Source organism: Phyllobates terribilis, unplaced genomic scaffold (genome assembly GCF_046119375.1).
Source record: "Phyllobates terribilis strain yellow unplaced genomic scaffold, ASM4611937v1 Scaffold_3__8_contigs__length_932513732, whole genome shotgun sequence".
NCBI lineage: Eukaryota > Metazoa > Chordata > Amphibia > Anura > Dendrobatidae > Phyllobates > Phyllobates terribilis.
The window spans coordinates 77,494,750-77,517,764 of record NW_027362763.1 but is presented as its reverse complement, the minus strand read 5'-3'; the positions used below and the strand labels follow the sequence as shown (position 1 = coordinate 77,517,764).

The following is a 23,015-nucleotide window of genomic DNA, read 5'->3' as shown; positions in this document are numbered from 1 at the left end:
GTAGTGGGTGTGGGTGGAGGAAGTAGTTTATGGGAGTACTCATATAGTAGATATATAAAAGGTAGACATCTTAGAACAGTGAGGAGTCGAGGAGTGTGGTTCAGAGGAACAGTCTGGGAGCAGAGTCTCTGTAGGAGCTCTGCTCCACTACAAGGGCCTAAGACTGAGGCCCAGGAGGGGAGCAGGGAGTAAGCTCCGTTCTACAGAAGGGATCCTAGGGGAGTACGGCGTGTGCAGGCGGCACCCGTACACCCCGAACCTGCTAAGTGTCAGGAGGATCTAGGCCGCAAGAAGGGGACCGGCCCCTGGCCCAGTCGTGCAGCTTCAGGCCTCGGCTGGAAAAACCGGAGGCTTCTGACTTCTACAGCCAGAAGCCAAATCCCCACTTTAATCCAAGTAAGGTAGAGCAGGTCTGTGCAACTCCGACGGACATGGGAGACCCCGTAGCACCCGAATAGGATTCACAGTGGGAAGCGCAGGGCAGGAGGGAGTAAGACCCAGCGTGAAGTCAGTCTAGAGAGGCACATAAGAAAGTGGGGTTCCGCCAGGTACACCCGAACTGCCTGAGGAAGGACTGAACCCCTGCCCGATGAATGCAGCGCAATGTGGGAGGCTTGCACCAGTACAGTGCACCTGTGGACTGTCTAAGAACTGTGAGTAAATCTTGGATGACTGCACTGAGCTGCCTCCGCTCCTTTATTTCGCCAGTGCCATTTCCCTCCCTGCACTACAACGCCCAGCGCACCTCCTCCATTTATCTACACTGCCCTGAGGCCTGCTCCACCTGTGGGGAGCCGTTCCATCACAAACTGCCCTACCAACTGCCTCAGAGGACTGTTTCAGCGCTGGTGATCCTCACCAGACACCACAGGTGGCGTCACGAAAAATCCCAAAAACCCCATATAACAGTACTCCCCTTTTCACTGACCGCCCTGGGTCACGGACCGGGCCAGCCACCGTGATATCCCCCGGCAACCAGAGGCCCGGCTGCCGAGTTCCCCACGGCCCTGGGGGCGAGTCACAGTCCTATCTGATAAACCTAAGCCGAGCGTTTCCAGAGTAATGGCCTCTCTAATCTGATACGTTCAGCATTCGGCCCCCAGCAGGTGACTGTGTAATTATTCTCCGCAGGTCTGGAGCATCGCTCACTTCCTGCACACATTTTTTTCCACACATTTGACCCGAAAGGTTTAAGTGAATGATTAAGCAGGTAGGAGAATAATAACTCCCTGGACGGCTGCAGCAAGATCCAGTATTACAGGAACACACGACATATCCTCCACACCGGAACCAACGCTGCCACCACGAGACGTCAACGTCAAGACCCTAGAAAGATGGGAAACACGTAACGTTCCCAGGAGACAGCCATCTGCAATCCTCCATTATCTAGAACCTGTGAGTATTAATTACAACAGCCTGGATACAAAAACATCATGGCTGCCTAAAGGGGTTGTTGCCCAATTTTTTGCACCATTCCCTCATATTTCCATTTCTTCCTCCATCTCTTCATATAGAACGTATGGCCTTGACAAAAAAAAACTAAAACCTTTCACCGTTTTCAGACAGTCTGTAAATATATAAAATAATACCGCCATACCATAGCTAAATAATATTACCGCTATATTCAACCCTTCACCGGTTTAGAAAGCCTTTTCCATCTTTTAAAGAATGCATAGATAAAATAATACCACCATACAATACACAAATAATACTACCGCTATACTCTATGCTCATAGCTCACACAATACAGCCCTTTAGTGGCTAAAAAACTGCCATTTACTATGCACATAAATAATACAGATTAATATGTGTGTATATACAGTCATATGAAAAAGTTTGGGCACCCCTATTAATCTTAAGCTTAATGTTTTATAAAAATTGGTGTTTTGCAACAGCTATTTCAGTTTGATATATGTAATAACTGTTGGACACAGTAATATTTCTGCCTTGAAATGAGGTTTATTGTACTAACAGAAAATGTGCAATCTGCATTCAAACAAAATTTGACAGGTGCATAAGTATGGGCACCCTTATCATTTTCTTGTTTTAAATACTCCTACCTACTTTTTACTGACTTACTAAAGCACTTTTTTTGGTTTTGTAACCTCATTGAGCTTTGAACTTCATAGCCAGGTGTATGCAATCATGAGAAAAGCTACTTAAAGTGGCCACTTGCAAGTTGTTCTCCTGTTTGACTCTCCTCTGAAGAGTGGCATCATGGGCTCCTCAAAACAACTGTCAAACGATCGGAAAACAAAGATTATTCAACATAGTTGTTCAGGGGATGGATACAAAAAGCTGTCTCTGAGATTTAACCTGTCAGTTTCCACTGTGAGGAACATAGTAAGGAAATGGAAGAACACAGGGACAGTTCTTGTTAAGGCCAGAAGTGGCAGGCCAAGAAAAACATCAGAAAGGCAGAGAAGAAGAATGGTGAGATCAGTCAAGGACAATCCTCAGACCACCTCCAGAGAGCTGCAGCATCAACTTGCTGCAGATGGTGTCACTGTGCATCGGTCAACTATACAACGCATTGCACTAGGAGAAGCTGTATGGGAGAGTGATGCAAAAGAAGCCGTTTCTGCAAGCACGCCTCAAACAGAGTCGGCTGAGGTATGCAAAAGCACATTTAGAGAAGCCAATTTCTTTTTGGAAGAAGGTCCTGTGGACTGATGAAACCAAGATTGAGTTGTTTGGTCATACAAAAAGGCGTTATGCATGGCGGCAAAAAAACACAGCATTCCAAGAAAAACACTTGCTACCCACAGTAAAATTTGGTGGAGGTTCCATCATGCTTTGGGGCTGTGTGGCCAATGCCGGCACCGGTAATCTTGTTAAAGTTGAGGGACGCATGGATTCCACTCAGTATCAGCAGATTCTTGACAATAGTGTTCAAGAATCAGTGATAAAGTTGAAGTTACGCAGTGGATGGATCTTTCAGCAAGACAATGATCCAAAACACCGCTCCAAATCTACTCAGGCATTCATGCAGAGGAACAATTACAATGTTCTGGAATGGCCATCCCGGTCCCCAGACCTGAATATCATTGAACATCTGTGGGATCATTTGAAGAGGGCTGTCCATGCTCGGCGACCATCAAACTTTACTGAACTGGAATTGTTTTGTAAAGAGGAATGGTCAAAAATACCTTCATCCAGGATCCAGGAACTCATTAAAAGCTACAGGAAGCGACTAGAGGCTGTTATTTTTTCAAAAGGAGGATCTACTAAATATTAATGTCACTTTTCTGGTGGGGTGCCCATACTTATGCACCTGTCAAATTTTGTTTGAATGCAGATTGCACATTTTCTGTTAGTACAATAAACCTCATTTCAAGGCAGAAACATTACTGTGTCCAACAGTTATTACATATATCAAACTGAAATAGCTGTTGTAAAAACACCAATTTTTATAAAACATTAAGCTTAAGATTAATAGGGGTGCCCAAACTTTTTCATATGACTGTATATATATATATATATATATATATATATATATATATATACATATATACTACCAAAGGCTGCCTAAATAATATCCCTATATATTGTGTCCACATAATACCACCATATACACTACTACAGAGCAAAAAGCAGAGAGAACTGTGTAGCTGTGATTGTCTATACTGTCTGAGTGTCCTGTAGGTTTCTCCTAGGAGCTCTTTTGAGCTACGCCTTAACGTGGCTACCGGGTACACATGAATTGGCCAGTTTATGCGCTACGATTTTGCATTTATTTCTATTTTCTACAGCAGTAATGCTATTCATATTTCATATATTTCATGTTCGCATACTTAATGTTGCAGTGTGCTGCTTTGTTTGTTAGTTGTATATGGAGGTAGCTGCTCCTAGTAAGCACCTGTTCACACCTATTTCTTGTTTTGGAAGTGCCGGCCAGTTTTTTTAAGTTTCTGAACTACTGCCTAGCTTGCCACCCCATAAAAATAAAACTGGGTGCTATTTGTTACATCAATGCTCTGAATGTATCCATAGGACCTAATGGCCCAGGCAATATAGCAAGGCGCTTGATAGCATTGCGCTCCTTGCCTAGGTGACAGGCCGCCTCTGATAGACTACAGAGGTGGTCGGTATCCAAAGCAATCAGCAGTAAACTATAGAATTAAGAATTTCTAATAAAAGGTAAATGGCGAAGCTACTTCTTTTACAAAGACTTCGCTCCTGTACCCATGTAAGAAGATTTTATGCAACTCCTTTAAATGCATGCATTTTGGGCTTATTTTTGCTAATAGGTTTCTTTAAAGATATTGCATCATTTGCCTTCTATAACCTCAGTGTTACTAAGTCTATTGCTGGTTGCAGAATGAGTTAACTGATAATCCTTCAGTGAGTTCTGCTTTTGATGGGGAGTTTGTAACTCTTTTATTTGTCCTATGATTTATGACCACATCAAAGTGGAGTTGATCATTAGATCAGTTAAGAAGAGCCCAGAAAAAGTCAGATAGGAGAGTTACAAACTTCCCATCAGATAAATCTCACTGACTGATTCTCAATGTTCAGGGAAACAAGGCACCTGTAAAAAAAAATCCTCAGTGCAAATCTAATTCTTCTCATTTACGTGATCATTTTAGGTGACATGAAGGATTTCCAGACGCGCTCCCTGATCTCAGGGCTGCTTTATGTGTCTGTTTCCCAGCTGTTATTTGCTCTTGGTAAGTAATATCAGTGACTCAGGTGAATGATGGGACCTGGAATTTTGCAGGTTAAATACATAGATCAATATATGGAAAGAAGTGATGGAAATATTACAAAATCAATAACAGCAGAACTTGATTCAGCCAATATTCTTATAATTTACCTAAACTCTCGTGCAAAGTTATCTGCTCCGATTCAACTACAATGAGCTCAAAATATTACTGCCATAAAGACGATAAATGAAGGCACTTAGAGCACAAATTGTCCAATATGTGTGTGCCCACCAGCCATGACAAGGCGACCTTCCAGAGTAGGGTCACTTTATCCTTATCATGGCTGGTGGGCACACACATATTGGACAATTTGCAAACAAAGTGCCTTCATTTCACAAGTGTAGACAATATGGTTACATTTTATATATTCAGTGTTTGCATTTATTTTGGCACACACAGGTGCCGCTACCTAGTGTAGAACACTTTGATTTTTTTTTTTTTCCGCAAAAGCAAAGTTGGTGACGTGGTGACGTGGTGTCTTCACGTCACTTTTAAGCAGCCGCACCAAAATGGCCAAACGTCCGCCCATCAAGTGCACTGAAAGTGGCGAGTTTTTAATGTCAGAATTTTTACTCCAGTCCCCGACTGGAGGAACATTTCTGCAAGGAAGCACATGCCACTGATAATATGCGCCAAATTCTTTAAGGGGTTTGTGCCTCTTAATGGCGCATCTTATTCCTGGACGCTCCTCATTAAGAAAGGCGTATGCAACGTCAGGTTCAGTGAATCAGGGGGACACAGTGTCTGCTGCACTTTTTTTGGTAGATCTATATCCGGCCCATAGATCTTAACAGCTCATTTACATATTAGGAAAAATGTGTATTTCTATGGAATAAGACCTCGTATGACAGATATTAAGGTGTCATTTTATTCAGCTTCTTATGACCTACATGCCCATATAGACGGCTTAGGAGGGTTGATACTACTGACAAATTCCCTTTAAGAACTAATTAATCTAAAACCAGACAAAAGAATTTTCACCAAAATTCCCGCAAAGTTGAGGTGCACTGACAAAAGCAAATTTGCCCGTCCATTCTTATATGATCCTACTAAAATGGGAGTGGAAAATTCACAGAAATATTTATATTTACCCTTAATGAATTAATATTAATAACTAAATAGTGACTTTTTTTTGTTTCTTTCTTTTTTCTTCAAGGTTATGGTACGAAGTACACGGCATATCCGCTGGTGGGGAGCACCGCGGGCGGCACATTAATTACCATCCTGTTTAATGGTAAGATGGGAATTATAGGAAATAATGGGGATTTTTTCATTATGTGCACTAGTTACGCTGCCAATAAGCCAAGGGGAACAGGAGGCAACATCTGAATTAGGGCCACCTAATGATCATGTGCCATTTATATTACCTGTGTCCTCATAGCTACACTCTTAGGTCAAGGAGCATGTCAAAAATGGAATTTAGGATAAAGATAAAAATCTGCCCAGACTCTGGTTTCTTCAGTTTTTGGTGGTTTTCTTAAAGGGTTTGTCCATTTAAACAGTGGGAAAAAAAGTATTTAGTCAGCCACCAATTGTGCAAGTTCTCCCACTTAAAAAGATGAGCGAGGCCTGTAATTGACATCATAGGTAGACCTCAACTATGAAAGACAAAATGAGAAAACAAATCCTGAAAATCACATTGTCTGATTTGGAAAGAAATTTTTTGAAAATTTTGGTGGAAAATAAGTATTTGGTCGATTACAAAAGTTCATCTCAATACTTTGTTATATATCCTTTGTTGGCAATGACAGAGGTGAAACGTTTTCTGTAAGTCTTCACAAGGTTGGCACACACTGCTGCTGGTATGTTGGCCCATTCCTCCATTCAGATCTCCTCTAGAGCAGTGATGTTTTGGGGCTGTCACTGGGCAACACGGACTTTCAACTCCCTCCAAAGGCTTTCTATAGGGTTTAGATCTGGAGACCTTGAAATGCTTCTTACGAAGCCACTCCTTCGTTACCCTGGCGGTGTGCTTGGGATCATCGTTATGCTGAAAAATCCAGCCACGTTTCATATTGAATGCCCTTGCTGATGGAAAGAGGTTTGCACTCAAAATCTCACGATACATGGACCCATTCATTCTTTCATGTACAGGATCAGTCGTCCGGGTCCCTTGGCAGAGAAAAAGCCCCAAAGCATGATGTTGCCACCTCCATGCTTCACAGTAGGTATGGTGTTCTTTGGATGCAACTCAGCATTCTTTCTCCTCCAAACACGTGTTATGTTTCTACCAAACAGTTCTACTTTGGTTTCATCTGACCATATGACATTCTCTCAATACTCTTCTGGATCATCCAAATGCTCTCTAGCAAACTTCAGATGGGCCCGGACATGTAATGGCTTAAGCAGGGGAACATGTTTTGGAAAAATTATGTCAATTACAGGCCTCTCTCATCTTTTTAAGTGGGAGAACTTGCACAATTGGTGGCTGACTAAATACTTTTTTTCCCCACTCTATATGGTAATTAAAGTTAAAAAAGTAATGGATAGCTTCAGCCAATAGCTAGAGAGCAGGAAGTGAATTGATGGGACTTCTCAAAGGGCTCTGACCAGTCAGATAAAGCAGTTTATTTCATGAGTACAGGCTCCCATGGGGCCCTTATGAGGACGCAGCCAAGGTTGCTGCTCTCCACTTCTTTGTTTTTGGGAGGAAAGAACCTTTAAAGGACTCACCTCTCTTGAAGAACAGCATTGGTTGGTTTGAGAGTCCTATAAGGAAAACAAACCCAATGACAATCTGTCCTCTTGATGGAGACCACTTCTCCACTGGTTCCAACTACTGATTTTTTTGCATCTTAATAAGCTTCTATTCATTAATCATGCTTCATGTCTCTTTCTCACCACAACCAGGCAGCACCATGGACAACCAACATTTTGGAAATGGAGCCCATCTTGAAGTGCACATGACAAGTCCACAGAGGCCACCAGTCATTTGTGACCTCCTTTTGTCTTATACGACTCCTATCCAATGTAAAACAAAGTAAGATACCTGATTGCATGAGAATACACTTACCTATAAACTAGAAATATCAAAAGGTGCAGGAGATGTTGAGGAACCTTAGGAACCTTTCGTTTTTTGGACCACCAACCATGACAAGTCTACAAACGATAGCAAAGTGAGGTCTAACGTGTCCTGGTATACATTTTCTGGTGATTACCACGTGTAGTAGTTGTAGTAGTATCTCAATATATTATATTTTGCCACTCATCTGCTTGCAGGAGAAGCATGGTGAATGTGAGTTTATTTTCTTTGAAGTTGTCCGTTCCCTTTTTTTTTATGCATGAGCTGCCAACCATTGGTCGGGAATTGTTGGCATTAAATACATTTTTGACCTCTATTAAGAACAAAATATATGACACCAAAACTGCCAACAATCTTAATGAATAAAGATGATCTTAAGGTTGTGCTGTTGTACCACAACCTCTACTGCTATCACGAGAGAATGGTCCTTGGATATGTTAAAACAAACTCTCCGTACCATTTGTGATGCATTTTATGAACCTCCATTATTGGAGAAGTATAGAAATCAAACAGATTATCAACCTATACAAAGGACCAAATTCTATAAATTTAGGTGGCTTCAATTAAAGTAACGAAAGATCTCAGTAAGTTACTCTTCACCACCTTAAAGGAAGACTTTCTGGTTGTTTTAAGCGTACAGTAGCAGTTTTTCATACTATTTTTGATGGATGAGTGAAAACCCAAAGTTCAGGAGATGTTGACATCAGACGGATTATTGACCTATTTGAAGAACACATATCTTGTATCCAATGTGCGGCTTATCAAAGTTAACAAAGATTCCCGAAGATGGTTAGATGCCCCACCACAGAGTGAGAGAGGGCTTGCCGGTCACACTAAGGGTTTAGAAGTGGATGCCCATTTTATTTTTTGGGATACGGTTGACAAAATGTTGACTTTGAAGAAACTTTGGTAGATATAAAACAACTATGTTACCTTTAGTTAGAATGAGGAAGGCGTTTTGAAGGTTGTGTTGTGAAACCACCATCCAAGAAAGCTCCAGAATACAACCATTAAGTGTACACCACAGTCCTCGGTAGATGTTAATGACCTCCTGGCAGCTGACGTTTCTTGACAGTTGTCCACTTTGGCCAATAAAATACTATGAGGTAGAGCAAATTTCCAGGCCTTTGAAGGAAATGAAAATTTTTACCTACCAGGCGTAGAGATTTATATTTAATATATAAATACATTTACAAATCTCCTTCATCTGTTTCTGACAGAGCAGTGACACATCGAGAAGACTCCTATGAGCTGCAGGTGTTTTATGATGGACAACCCGTCATACCGACATCAGTGATCACATACAAGGTAAGACCGATCAAAGAGAGGAACAGAGAAAAAACTGTGAATACCTACTGTATAGATGGGTTATGATTATACGATGTTACCAAGTCGAATTGTGAGGGGCTTGTAAGTCTTACTAGTTGCTACTTGTCAATTGTAAGCAAGAGTAACTCTGATGTTCACCGGACGGCAAACCTCTTCTGATTCTGAAGGTCAGATTTTGATCTTTTAAATTAACTGTTTTAATGAATAACAAATTAAGGGTACAAGTCTCTGGTGTCTAGCAGTTTATTGTACTAGTGTCCATAGGCAGGTTTATAATACTAATAATATTACTATACATAGAGGTCAATAAAATAGTAGTTATATTCTTGTACATAGGGGCAGTATTATAGTAGTTATATTCTTGTACATAGAGGCAGTATTATAGTAGTTATATTCTTGTATATAGGAGCAGTATTATAGTAGTTATACTCTTGTTCATAGGGGCAGTATTATAGTAGTTATATTCTTGTATATAGGAGCAGTATTATAGTAGTTATATTCTTGTACATAGGAGCAGTATTATAGTAGTTATATTCTTGTACATAGGAGCAGTATTATAGTAGTTATATTCTTGTACATAGGGAGCAGTATTATAGTAGTTATATTCTTGTACATAGGAGGCAGTATTATAGTAGTTATATTCTTGTACATAGGAGCAGTATTATAGTAGTTATATTCTTGTACATAGGGGGCAGTATTATAGTAGTTATATTCTTGTACATAGGAGCAGTATTATAGTAGTTATATTCTTGTACATAGGAGCAGTATTATAGTAGTTATATTCTTGTACATAGGGAGCAGTATTATAGTAGTTATATTCTTGTATATAGGAGCAGTATTATAGTAGTTATATTCTTGTACATAGAGGCAGTATTATAGTAGTTATATTCTTGTATATAGGAGCAGTATTATAGTAGTTATACTCTTGTTCATAGGGGCAGTATTATAGTAGTTATATTCTTGTATATAGGAGCAGTATTATAGTAGTTATATTCTTGTACATAGGAGCAGTATTATAGTAGTTATATTCTTGTACATAGGAGCAGTATTATAGTAGTTATATTCTTGTACATAGGGAGCAGTATTATAGTAGTTATATTCCTGTACATAGAGGCAGTATTATAGTAGTTATATTCTTGTACATAGGAGCAGTATTATAGTAGTTATATTCTTGTACATAGGGGGCAGTATTATAGTAGTTATATTCTTGTACATAGGAGCAGTATTATAGTAGTTATATTCTTGTACATAGGAGCAGTATTATAGTAGCTATATTCTTGTATATAGGAGCAGTATTATAGTAGTTATATTCTTGTACATAGGAGCAGTATTATAGTAGTTATATTCTTGTACATAGGAGCAGTATTATAGTAGTTATATTCTTGTACATAGGAGGCAGTATTATAGCAGTTATATTCTTGTACATAGGGGGCAGTATTATAGTAGTTATATTCTTGTACATAGGGACAGTATTATACTAGTTGTATTCTTGTACATAGGAGTAGTATTATAGTAGTTATATTCTTGTACATAGGGGGCAGTATTATAGTAGTTATATTCTTGTACATAGGGGCAGTATTACAGTAGTTATATTCTTGTACATAGGGGGCAGTATTATAGCAGTTATATTCTTGTACATAGGATCAGTATTATAGTAGTTATATTCTTGTACATAGGGGCAGTATTATAGTAGTTATATTCTTGTACATAGGGGCAGTATTATAGCAGTTATATTCTTGTACATAGGAGCAGTATTATAGTAGTTATATTCTTGTACATAGGGGGCAGTATTATAGTAGTTATATTCTTGTACATAGGGGGCAGTATTATAGTAGTTATATTCTTGTACATAGAAGCAGTGTTATAGTAGTTATAATCTTGTACATAGGGGGCAGTATTATAGCAGTTATATTCTTGTACATAGGGGCAGTATTATAGTAGTTATATTCTTGTACATGGGGCAGTATTATAGCAGTTATATTCTTGTACATAGGAGCAGTATTATAGTAGTTATATTCTTGTACATAGGGGGCAGTATTATAGTAGTTATATTCTTGTACATAGGGGCAGAATTATAGCAGTTATATTCTTGTACATAGGGGCAGTATTATAGCAGTTATATTCTTGTACATAGGAGCAGTATTATAGTAGTTATATTCTTGTACATAGGAGCAGTATTATAGTAGTTATATTCTTGTACATAGGGGGCAGTATTATAGTAGTTATATTCTTGTACATAGGAGCAGTATTATAGTAGTTATATTCTTGTATATAGGAGCAGTATTATAGTAGTTATATTCTTGTACATAGGGGGCAGTATTATAGTAGTTATATTCTTGTACATAGGAGCAGTATTATAGTAGTTATATTCTTGTACATAGGAGCAGTATTTTAGTAGTTATATTCTTGTACATAGGGGGCAGTATTATAGCAGTTATATTCTTGTACATAGGAGCAGTATTATAGTAGTTATATTCTTGTACATAGGAGCAGTATTATAGTAGTTATATTCTTGTACATAGGGGGCAGTATTATAGTAGTTATATTCTTGTACATAGGAGCAGTATTATAGTAGTTATATTCTTGTACATAGGAGCAGTATTTTAGTAGTTATATTCTTGTACATAGGGGGCAGTATTATAGTAGTTATATTTTTGTCCATAGGAGCAGTATTATAGTAGTTATATTTTTGTCCATAGGAGCAGTATTTTAGTAGTTATATTCTTGTACATAGGGGTCAGTATTATAGTAGTTATATTCTTGTACATAGGGGGCAGTATTATAGTAGTTATATTCTTGTACATAGGGGCAGTATTACAGTAGTTATATTCTTGTACATAGGGGGCAGTATTATAGCAGTTATATTCTTGTACATAGGATCAGTATTATAGTAGTTATATTCTTGTACATAGGGGCAGTATTATAGTAGTTATATTCTTGTACATAGGGGCAGTATTATAGCAGTTATATTCTTGTACATAGGAGCAGTATTATAGTAGTTATATTCTTGTACATAGGGGGCAGTATTATAGTAGTTATATTCTTGTACATAGGGGGCAGTATTATAGTAGTTATATTCTTGTACATAGGAGCAGTGTTATAGTAGTTATAATCTTGTACATAGGGGGCAGTATTATAGCAGTTTTATTCTTGTACATAGGGGCAGTATTATAGTAGTTATATTCTTGTACATGGGGCAGTATTATAGCAGTTATATTCTTGTACATAGGAGCAGTATTATAGTAGTTATATTCTTGTACATAGGGGGCAGTATTATAGTAGTTATATTCTTGTACATAGGGGGCAGTATTATAGTACTTATATTCTTGTACATAGGGGCAGTATTATAGTAGTTATTTTCTTGTACATAGGAGCAGTATTATAGTAGTTATATTCTTGACCTAGGGACAGTATTATAGTAGTTATATTCTTGTACATAGGGGCAGTATTATAGTAGTTATATTCTTGTACATAGGGGCAGTATTATAGTAGTTATATTCTTGTACATAGGGGCAGTATTATAGTAGTTATATTCTTGTACATAGGGGCAGTATTATAGTTGTTATATTCTTATACATAGGGGCAGTATTATAGTAGTTATATTCTTGTACATAGGGGCAGTATTATAGTTGTTATATTCTTATACATAGGGGGCAGTATTATAGTAGTTATATTCTGGTACATAGCGAGTATTTTAGTAGTTACATTTTTGGAAATAAGATTTATTATTATTATTATTATTTGTATTATTATTATGTTTTTGTACATGGGAGGCAGTATTAACAGCAATATTTTATGATAATTATTATTTTCATGTCTTATGAATCAGTGAGTAGGGTTGCCCTTTAAGATCTCACCTTGGTAGCTGCAGTTCCACATGTGTGGTTATTATAATAATGGAGTAACTCTCTGAACAAGTGAGTCTCAAGTAATTAAAGTCCCTGACTCTCCCAGTGTTCAGCAGATTGCCATTCATTCGCTATATGGCAGACTTGGAGCAGCAGAGACGCTTCCAGCCTAAACAACATTAGAGTCACTTTTGTTTAATGTGAATAGTATTTGCATGCCATAAAGATCTTCTCAGAGCTCTGATTAAATATCGCCAGGGAATAAAGTTAATGAGTCACATTCCAGACTAAAAAGAGCACAATGTGCGGCTTTGTTTCGGCGCTCGGCTCCTGCCAGCAGTTTGCAGTTTGCTGTAGGCATTGACAAGTTTAAACAGCTCACAGAAAGTTTACCTGTCAGCTGGTGGTCACCGCTTATCTCCCTGACGCCTCCTATTCTCCTGGATGCCACTGACCTCCCTCTTGCATAATTACCTTCAGCATTGGGGAAGATTTCAGGCACGTTTCGCTTTACCCTGTTGGAAAATTCTGCAAATTAATCTGTTTATGCAAGGCTTAAAGGGGTTGTCCATGGGTGTTTTTTTTTGTCTCTGAAACAGTGCTATTTTGGTATTTCAACTCAGCCCTATTGAAGTAAATGTAGTTGAGCTGCAATACCACACATAACCTGTGCTCAGGAGTGGCGCTGCTTCTGAATTAAAGGAGCCTTTTTTTTTATAAAATAGGTAAGACTTGATTTAAAAAAAATAAAACTCTATTAAACCCCTTGAAATGATGGCGTAAGCATCGGATTGGTTGTCATGATTGGGCTACTATCACGAGCGCCCATGCGCACAAAGAGGCAGTTGGCTGCTTAATACCATCATACTTCCATTTTTTTAAAATAAGGATTAAAACAATCTTTTTGCAATTTTTACTCTGGAAATAGATTTGGTGAGTCTAAATCTTTACCATCCGCAATGGGTCAGGACCCTGGTGATCGAGGTTAGTGATGGGGAGTGACATCCCTTGTGATCAAGGGCAGTGTATAGTGCATAGACAAAGAGCAATAGTACATTTCCTTGTGATCAAGGGCAAAGTAGGTAGGTTCATTGTTAAGTTGGCTTAAGTATAAAGTCCTCCTCTTCCTCTTTTTCTTCTTCTTCTTCTTACTATTCTTCTTCCTCTTCCTCTTACTATTCTTCCTCTTCTTTTTCTTAGTATTCTTCCTCTTCCTCCTCTTCTTCCTCTTCTTTTTGTTCTTACTATTCTTCCTCTTCTTACTCTTCCTCTTCCTCCTCTTCCTCTTCTTACTCTTCCTCTTCTTCCTCTTTCTCCTCTTCCTCTTTTTCTTCTTCTTCTTACTATTCTTCTTCCTCTTCCTCTTTTTCTTCTTCCTCTTCTTCCTCTTCCTCCTCTTCTTCCTCTTCTTCTTGTTCATACTATTCTTCCTCTTCTTCCCCTTCTTCCCCTTCCTCCTCTTCCTCTTCCTCTCATCATATTATATAGCACTGTGTACTAACAATTGCTCTTTTTGCCTTTCTACCGAGATAATTCTTCTCTTTTACATTAGTTATGTCCTGTGATTCCGAATGTGCTCCCTGCCATATTTGCCCCCAGTGATTTACTGTGCTGTTATAGATACACTGTGTCGATATATTCTATTCACATTATTTAAATTGTGTTGAAACATTTCTCTGGAACATTTGCGTTTCTAATGATGACACTTTTTTTAATTTCATACAGTTCTCACCAGCGGAGACTCCGGAGATTTATGGCGTCGTCCCATCTTGTGGGGCTCCCGGTAAGAATATTATCACCATATCGTTGTGAGTCTACAATTTGGCAATAATTTTATTTTTCAGTTCATAGTCCAGAACGGCTGCAGACTGGAAACTATTAGAATTAAGGAGTACTAAGCCTAGAAAAAGCACTGAATATTACCCCAGCTCTTCCTGCCTTGTCCTCATCTTGTCTTCATTTTGTTAATATTACGATCAAATCTGAGAAATACAGTGGGTACGGAAGGTATTCAGACCCCTTTAATTTTTTCACTCTTTGTTTCATTGCAGCCATTTGGTAAATTCTAAAAAGTTCATTTTTTTCTCATTAAAGTACACTCTGCACCCCATCTTGACTGAAATAAGCAGACATGTAGAAATGTTTTTCAAATTAAAATGCAAATGAGGTCCAGAGCACTCTGGAAGAGGTTTTCATCCAGGATATCTCTGTACTTGGCCGCATTCATGTTTCCTTCAATTGCAACCAGTCATCCTATCCCTGCAGATGAAAAACACCCCCATAGCATGATGCTGCCACCAACATGTTTCACTGTTGGGATTGTATTGGGCAGGTGATGAGCAGTGCCTGGTTTTCTCCACACATACCGCTTAGAATTATCAGCAAAAAATTCTATCTTCGTCTCATCAGACCAGAGAATCTTATTTCTCATAGTCTGGTAGTCCTTCATGTGTTTTTGAGCAACTTCTATGCGGGTTTTCATATGTCTTGCACTGAGGAGAGGCTTCCATCGGGCTACTCTGCCATAAAGGCCAAACTGGTGGAGGGCTGCAGTGATAGTTGATTTTGTGGAACTTTCTCCCATCTCCCTACTGCATCTCTGGAGCTCAGACACAGTGATCTTGGGTTTGTTCTTTACCTCTCTCACCAAGGCTCTTCTCCCACGATTGCTCAGTTTGGCTGGACGGCCAAGTCTATGAAGACTTCTGGTGGTCCCAAACTTCTTCCATTTAAGGATTATGGAGGCCACTGTGCTCTTAGGAACCTTGAGTAATGCAGAAATTATTTTGTAACCTTGGCCCGATCTGTGCCTTGCCACAATTCTGTCTCTGAGCTCCTTGGGCAGTTCCTTTGAGCTCATGATTCTCATTTGGTCTGACATGCACTGTGAGCTGTGAGGTCTTATATAGACAGGTGCTTGCCTTTCCAAATCAAGTCCTATCAGTTTAATTAAACACAGCTGGACACAATGAAGAAGTAGAACCATCTCAAGGAGGATCACAAGGTAATGGACAGCGTGAGACTTAAATATGAGTGTCTGAGCAAAGGGTCTGAATACTTATGACTATGTGATATTTCATTTTTTCTTTTTTAATAAATTTGCAAAAATGTCTGCATTTCTGTTTTTTTTCAGTCAAGATGGGGTGCAGAGTGTACTTTAATGAGAAAAAATGAACTTTTTAAAATTTACCAAATGGCTGCAATGAAACAAAGAGTTAAAAATTTAAAGGGGTCTGAATACTTTCCGTAACCCCTGTATGGAAAGAAATCTTCTCCTTGTATCCCAGGAGCTCAGCCGGACGGCTGGCTGCAGCAGGAGCCTCTCCCCTTTTGCTCTTTCTGCCTTCTTAGTTCTCCAGCTGAGAATGAAGCAGATCAATAGTTATTTTGTGAATTTTTGTCATAGCTGGTTTATTTCAGACAGTATGAAATCTTATATTTAGTGGGTTTTCTTTATGCTGTAGGGGGCATCATTGAGCTGACTGGCAGGATCATGACCAGCAACTATGAAGACTATGATTTTAATGGTGACTTCATTGATGGGTATGTACTGTGAGAAGGTGCAGTGTGTACAGAACTCACGGCTGTGGTAAGAAGATGAACATTGCTGCGGGCAGATAACACGTCTTGTACACCCACCATAACAAATATTATGAAATCTTCCCTCTTATATATAAGTAGCAGAGATGATCTATGTAAATCAAATCTGTGTCAAATGTATAGGAATTTTCCAAATGCAAACAATTTGCGATATACTCGAAATCCGAAAATCACCACTGACATTACACCGGTACAATTTTTATTTTTATTTAAATGCATGTATTTGAGGTTAAAAAAAAATCATTTTTTGCATTTGGGTTTCATTAAAAATTTCGCACCGTTTGGCTTTTACAGGCTTTGTTATCCTGCACATGCAACTTTGATGTGGTCATAAATCAGCTGAGTCTAGAAAAAGACAGATAAAACCGTGCAAAAGCCATCAGAATGAACTCGCTGATGGACTCTCAGTGAACTCAATCTGCAGCCAGCAATAGACAGCGCAGTACAGAGGCTATAATAACAGTGCAAAATTGTTAACAAAATCCAATTCTAAAAATTAATTTTCAGCCAAAAATACATGCAAGAAAAAATAATTGTCCCCAAAGGTGGACAACAAATCGAGCTTGCCCTCAACAACCTAGAGATTATACTCTAGGCTATTTCTTCCTATAATAATGTGCATAAAATACAAATAAAATAGAAAGATATTTTTTATTAGCTCTTTTTAACAAATAAAAAGTAACACATTTGTTTTAAGGCTGTGTTCACACCTTGCTGTTTTGCAGCATTTTTTAATGCAGATTAAAAGTGACTTTTTACAGTAACAACAAAAGCTTTAAGAATTCAGAAATCTCATTCACACGCTTGTTTTGTTTTTTTCTGGACCGCTATGGAAAACTGCAGCATTCTTGAACCTTTTAAAAATACACAATTATACATTTTGCTAAGTTTTTGGTGAAAAAAACTAACTTTATTAATGTACAAATGAGACATAATATCCGCACCAAAAAATGCTTCAAAAATGCAATGTGTGAATATAGCCCAAGAGTCACAGGTCAGCTACTATCCTAGTAACCAGTGCCTTATGATCAGCTTATTCACAAGCTAAAAGGGTCGTGTGTATATATATTATATTTTTATTATTTTTTTTATTGTTTAATATGCACTTGAACAAGCAGGACAATGTTTCATATCAAAACCATATTTTTGATATTTTTTTTCTATTATTTTACGCTTACCTTGTTTTTCATGCACTTAGTTATTTAATTCTTTTTGCACACAGCCCTATGATCATGACATCTGACCAAGACGGATGGAAGTCAGTGTGCACGATGGCTGACAAGATCTCTAAAAGCATGTAAGTTAATTATTGAAACTCTGTGAAAGTCTAAATTTCCCTATTGCATGTTTCATTATGTCTTATCATGTTGTCGCCCCCTACTGTCAGATTACATGTGAAGCAGAAGGTTTGAGAAGGCGTAAAAACAAGTTGCATCATTTAGCTTTTACAGGCTCTTTATTTCCATACTTGGATATGGTCTGCAGCCATAAATTAGCTCAGAAAAAAATGGATAAAAAAGTTACAATCTACCCCATCAGACCGTCAGAACGAGCTCGCTGATGGATTCTCAGTTGACTCATTCTGCAGCCAAGAATAGACAGTACACAGCTTACTCTATAGAAAGCAAATGGTACAACATTTTTAATGAAACCCAATTGCAAAAACTAATGATAGCCCCAAATACATGCATATAAAAATATATATATATATATATATATATATATATATATATATATATATATACACACACACATACATATGTCCTCCTACGGTCCCTTCCATCTGGGACATCATGTCTCGCTCCATCCACCAACGTCACGTTGCACCACAGACTGTCCAGGAGTTGGCGGATGCTTTAGTCCAGGTCTGGGAGGAGATCTCACAGGAGACCATCCGCAACCTCATCAGGAGCATGCCCAGGCGTTGTAGGGAGGTCATACAGGCACGTGGAGGCCACACACAATACTCAGCCTCATCAGGAGCATGCCCAGGCGTTGTAGGGAGGTCATACAGGCACGTGGAGGCCACACACAATACTCAGCCTCATCAGGAGCATGCCCAGGCGTTGTAGGGAGGTCATACAGGCACGTGGAGGCCACACACAATACTCAGCCTCATCAGGAGCATGCCCAGGCGTTGTAGGGAGGTCATACAGGCACGTGGAGGCCACACACAATACTCAGCCTCATCAGGAGCATGCCCAGGGGTTGTAGGGAGGTCATACAGGCACGTGGAGGCCACACACAATACTCAGCCTCATCAGGAGCATGCCCAGGCGTTGTAGGGAGGTCATACAGGCACGTGGAGGCCACACACAATACTGAGCCTCATCAGGAGCATGTCCAGGCGTTGTAGGGAGGTCATACAGGCACGTGGAGGCCACACACAATACTCAGCCTCATCAGGAGCATGTCCAGGCGTTGTAGGGAGGTCATACAGGCACGTGGAGGCCACACACAATACTCAGCCTCATCAGGAGCATGCCCAGGCGTTGTAGGGAGGTCATACAGGCACGTGGAGGCCACACACAATACTCAGCCTCATCAGGAGCATGCCCAGGCGTTGTAGGGAGGTCATACAGGCATGTGGAGGCCACACACAATACTGAGCCTCATCAGGAGCATGTCCAGGCGTTGTAGGGAGGTCATACAGGCACGTGGAGGCCACACACAATACTGAGCCTCATCAGGAGCATGCCCAGGCGTTGTAGGGAGGTCATACAGGCACATGGAGGCCACACACAATACTCAGCCTCATCAGGAGCATGCCCAGGCGTTGTAGGGAGGTCATACAGGCACGTGGAGGCCACACACAATACTCAGCCTCATCAGGAGCATGCCCAGGCGTTGTAGGGAGGTCATACAGGCACGTGGAGGCCACACACAATACTGAGCCTCATCAGGAGCATGCCCAGGCGTTGTAGGGAGGTCATACAGGCACGTGGAGGCCACACACAATACTGAGCCTCATCAGGAGCATGCCCAGGCGTTGTAGGGAGGTCATACAGGCACGTGGAGGCCACACACAATACTGAGCCTCATCAGGAGCATGCCCAGGCGTTGTAGGGAGGTCATACAGGCACGTGGAGGCCACACACAATACTCAGCCTCATCAGGAGCATGCCCAGGCATTGTAGGGAGGTCATACAGGCACGTGGAGGCCACACACAATACTCAGTCTCATCAGGAGCATGCCCAGGCGTTGTAGGGAGGTCATACAGGCACGTGGAGGCCACACACAATACTCAGTCTCATCAGGAGCATGCCCAGGCGTTGTAGGGAGGTCATACAGGCATGTGGAGGCCACACACAATACTCAGCCTCATCAGGAGCATGCCCAGGCGTTGTAGGGAGGTCATACAGGCATGGGGAGGCCACACACAATACTCAGCCTCATCAGGAGCATGCCCAGGCGTTGTAGGGAGGTCATACAGGCACGTGCAGGCCACACACAATACTGAGCCTCATCAGGAGCATGCCCAGGCGTTGTAGGGAGGTCATACAGGCACGTGCAGGCCACACACAATACTCAGCCTCATCAGGAGCATGCCCAGGCATTGTAGGGAGGTCATACAGGCCTGTGGAGGCCACACACAATACTCAGCCTCATCAGGAGCATGCCCAGGCGGTGTAGGGAGGTCATACAGGCACGTGGAGGCCACACACAATACTGAGCCTCATCAGGAGCATGCCCAGGCGTTGTAGGGAGGTCATACAGGCACGTGGAGGCCACACACAATACTCAGCCTCATCAGGAGCATGCCCAGGCGTTGTAGGGAGGTCATACAGACACGTGGAGGCCACACACAATACTGAGCCTCATCAGGAGCATGCCCAGGCGTTGTAGGGAGGTCATACAGGCACGTGGAGGCCACATACAATACTGAGCCTCATCAGGAGCATGCCCAGGCGTTGTAGGGAGGTCATACAGGCACGTGGAGGTCACACACAATACTGAGCCTCATTTTGACTTGTTTTAAGGACATTACATCAAAGTTGGATCAGCCTGTAGTGTGTTATTCCACTTTAATTTTGGGGTTGACTCCAAATCCAGGCCTCCATTGGTTAATAAATGTGATTTCAATTGATGATTTTTGTGTGATTTTGTTGTCAGCACATTCAACTTTGTACAGAACAAAGTATTCAATGAGGAGATTTCATTCATTCAGATCTAGGATGTGTTATTTGAGTGCTCCCTTTATTTTTTTGAGCAGTGTATATATAAATATATGTTTGTATGTATACATATATTTTTATATGTATGTGTACAGTACAGACCAAAAGTTTGGACACACCTTCTCATTTAAAGATTTTTCTGTATTTTCATGACTATGAAAATTGTACATTCACACTGAAGGCATCAAAACTATGAATTAACACATGTGGAATTATATACTTAACAAAAAAGTGTGAAACAACTGAAAATATGTCTTATATTCTAGGTTCTTCAAAGTAGCCACCTTTTGCTTTGATGACTGCTTTGCACACTCTTGGCATTCTCTTGATGAGCTTCAAGAGGTAGTCACCGGAAATGGTCGTCCAACAATCTTGAAGGAGTTCCCAGAGATGCTTAGCACTTGTTGGCCCTTTTGCCTTCACTCTGTGGTCCAGCTCACCCCAAACCATCTCGATTGGGTTCAGGTCTGGTGACTTTGGAGGCCAGGTCATCTGGCGTAGCACCCCATCACTCTCCCTCTTGGCCAAATAGCCCTTACACTGCCTGGAGGTGTGTTTTGGGTGATTGTCCTGTTGAAAAATAAATGATGATCCAACTAAACGCAAACCGGATGGAATAGCATGCCGCTGCAAGATGCTGTGGTAGCCATGCTGGTTCAGTATGCCTTCAATTTTGAATAAATCCCCAACAGTGTCACCAGCAAAGCACCCCCACACCATTACACCTCCTCCTCCATGCTTCACGGTGGGAACCAGGCATGTAGAGTCCATCCGTTCACCTTTTCTGCGTCGCACAAAGACAGGGTGGTTGGAACCAAACATCTCAAATTTGGACTCATCAGACCAAAGCACAGATTTCCACTGGTCTAATGTCCATTCCTTGTGTTCTTTAGCCCAAACAAGTCTCTTCTGCTTGTTGCCTGTCCTTAGCAGTGGTTTCCTAGCAGCTATTTTACCATGAAGGCCTGCTGCACAAAGTCTCCTCTTAACAGTTGTTGTAGAGACGTGTCTGCTGCTAGAACTCTGTGTGGCATTGACCTGGTCTGTAATCTGATCTGCTGTTAACCTGCGATTTCTGAGGCTGGTGACTCGGATAAACTTATCCTCAGAAGCAGAGGTGACTCTTGGTCTTCCTTTCCTGGGGCCATCCTCATGTGAGCCAGTTTCTTTGTAGCGCTTGATGGTTTTTGCAACTGCACTTGGGGACACTTTCAAAGTTTGCCCAATTTTTCTGACTGACTGACCTTCATTTCTTAAAGTAATGATGGCCACTCGTTTTTCTTTACTTAGCTGCTTTTTTCTTGCCATAATACAAATTCTAACAGTCTATTCAGTAGGACTATCTGCTGTGTATCCACCTGACTTCTGCACAACACAACTGATGGTCCCAACCCCATTTATAAGGCAAGAAATCCCACTTATTAAACCTGACAGGGCGCACCTGTGAAGTGAAGACCATTTCCGGTGACTACCTCTTGAAGCTCATCAAGAGAATGCCAAGAGTGTGCAAAGCAGTCATCAAAGCAAAAGGTGGCTACTTTGAAGAACCTAGAATATAAGACATATTTTCAGTTGTTTTGGTCTGTACTGTATATATATATATATATATATATATATATATATATATATATATATATATATATATATATATATATATATATATATATATATATATATATACATATATACAACCCCTGGCAAAAATTATGGAATCACCAGGCTCGGAGGATTTTCATTCAGTTGTTTAATGTTGTTGAAAAAAAGCAGATCACAGACATGGCACAAAACTAAAATCATTTCAAATGGCAACTTTAGGGCTTTAAGAAACACTAAAAAAATCAAGATTAATAATGTGGTACTCAGTAAGGGTATTTTTTTTCAGACCAAGCAGAGGGAAAAATTATGGAATCACTAAATTCTGAGGAAAAAATTCTGGTATCATGAAAAACCAACACACAAAAGAACACTCCAATATATCGCTAGTAGTGTTGATCGAGCACTAAAATGCTCGGGTGCTCGAAGCTCGGGCCGAGCTCACCATGATACTCGAGTGCTCGACCCGAGCAACGAGCCCAATGTTAGTCTATGGGAGACCCGAGAATTTTTGCAGCGGCACCCCTGGCAGTCTGTAGAAAGCCTAAAAAGTGCCCAAAACGATAGTTACAATGCTCAAATGACATGGGGACAACATGGGGATCGCCCCAGGAAGCATTTCTGACCCCCAGGTCACTGCTGTCAACAACGTGGTCAGAGGTATTAAGCCACTTTTAAGGGCTCACAATAAAATGTTCAAAAACGAAACTGAAACTGCTTTCCTGTGAAATATGTTAAGGA

General features: G+C 40.4%; 1 protein-coding gene across 3 annotated transcripts in view; it reads left to right on the top strand.

Moving 5' to 3' along the window:
- The first annotated feature begins 1,173 nt into the window (after positions 1 to 1,173).
- Positions 1,174 to 23,015, top strand: part of PKHD1 (PKHD1 ciliary IPT domain containing fibrocystin/polyductin) — a 1,008,258-nt gene continuing 986,416 nt past the window's right edge. For all 3 annotated transcript variants that reach the window (XM_073674041.1, XM_073674039.1, XM_073674040.1), the window contains exons 1-8: positions 1,174 to 1,395; positions 4,590 to 4,670; positions 5,863 to 5,940; positions 7,557 to 7,686; positions 8,949 to 9,036; positions 14,631 to 14,688; positions 16,370 to 16,448; positions 17,728 to 17,802. In XM_073674041.1, coding sequence (XP_073530142.1) covers positions 4,595 to 4,670; positions 5,863 to 5,940; positions 7,557 to 7,686; positions 8,949 to 9,036; positions 14,631 to 14,688; positions 16,370 to 16,448; positions 17,728 to 17,802 — 584 coding nt within the window. In that variant the 5' untranslated portion in view covers positions 1,174 to 1,395; positions 4,590 to 4,594. The remainder of the gene's footprint in view (positions 1,396 to 4,589; positions 4,671 to 5,862; positions 5,941 to 7,556; positions 7,687 to 8,948; positions 9,037 to 14,630; positions 14,689 to 16,369; positions 16,449 to 17,727; positions 17,803 to 23,015) is intronic.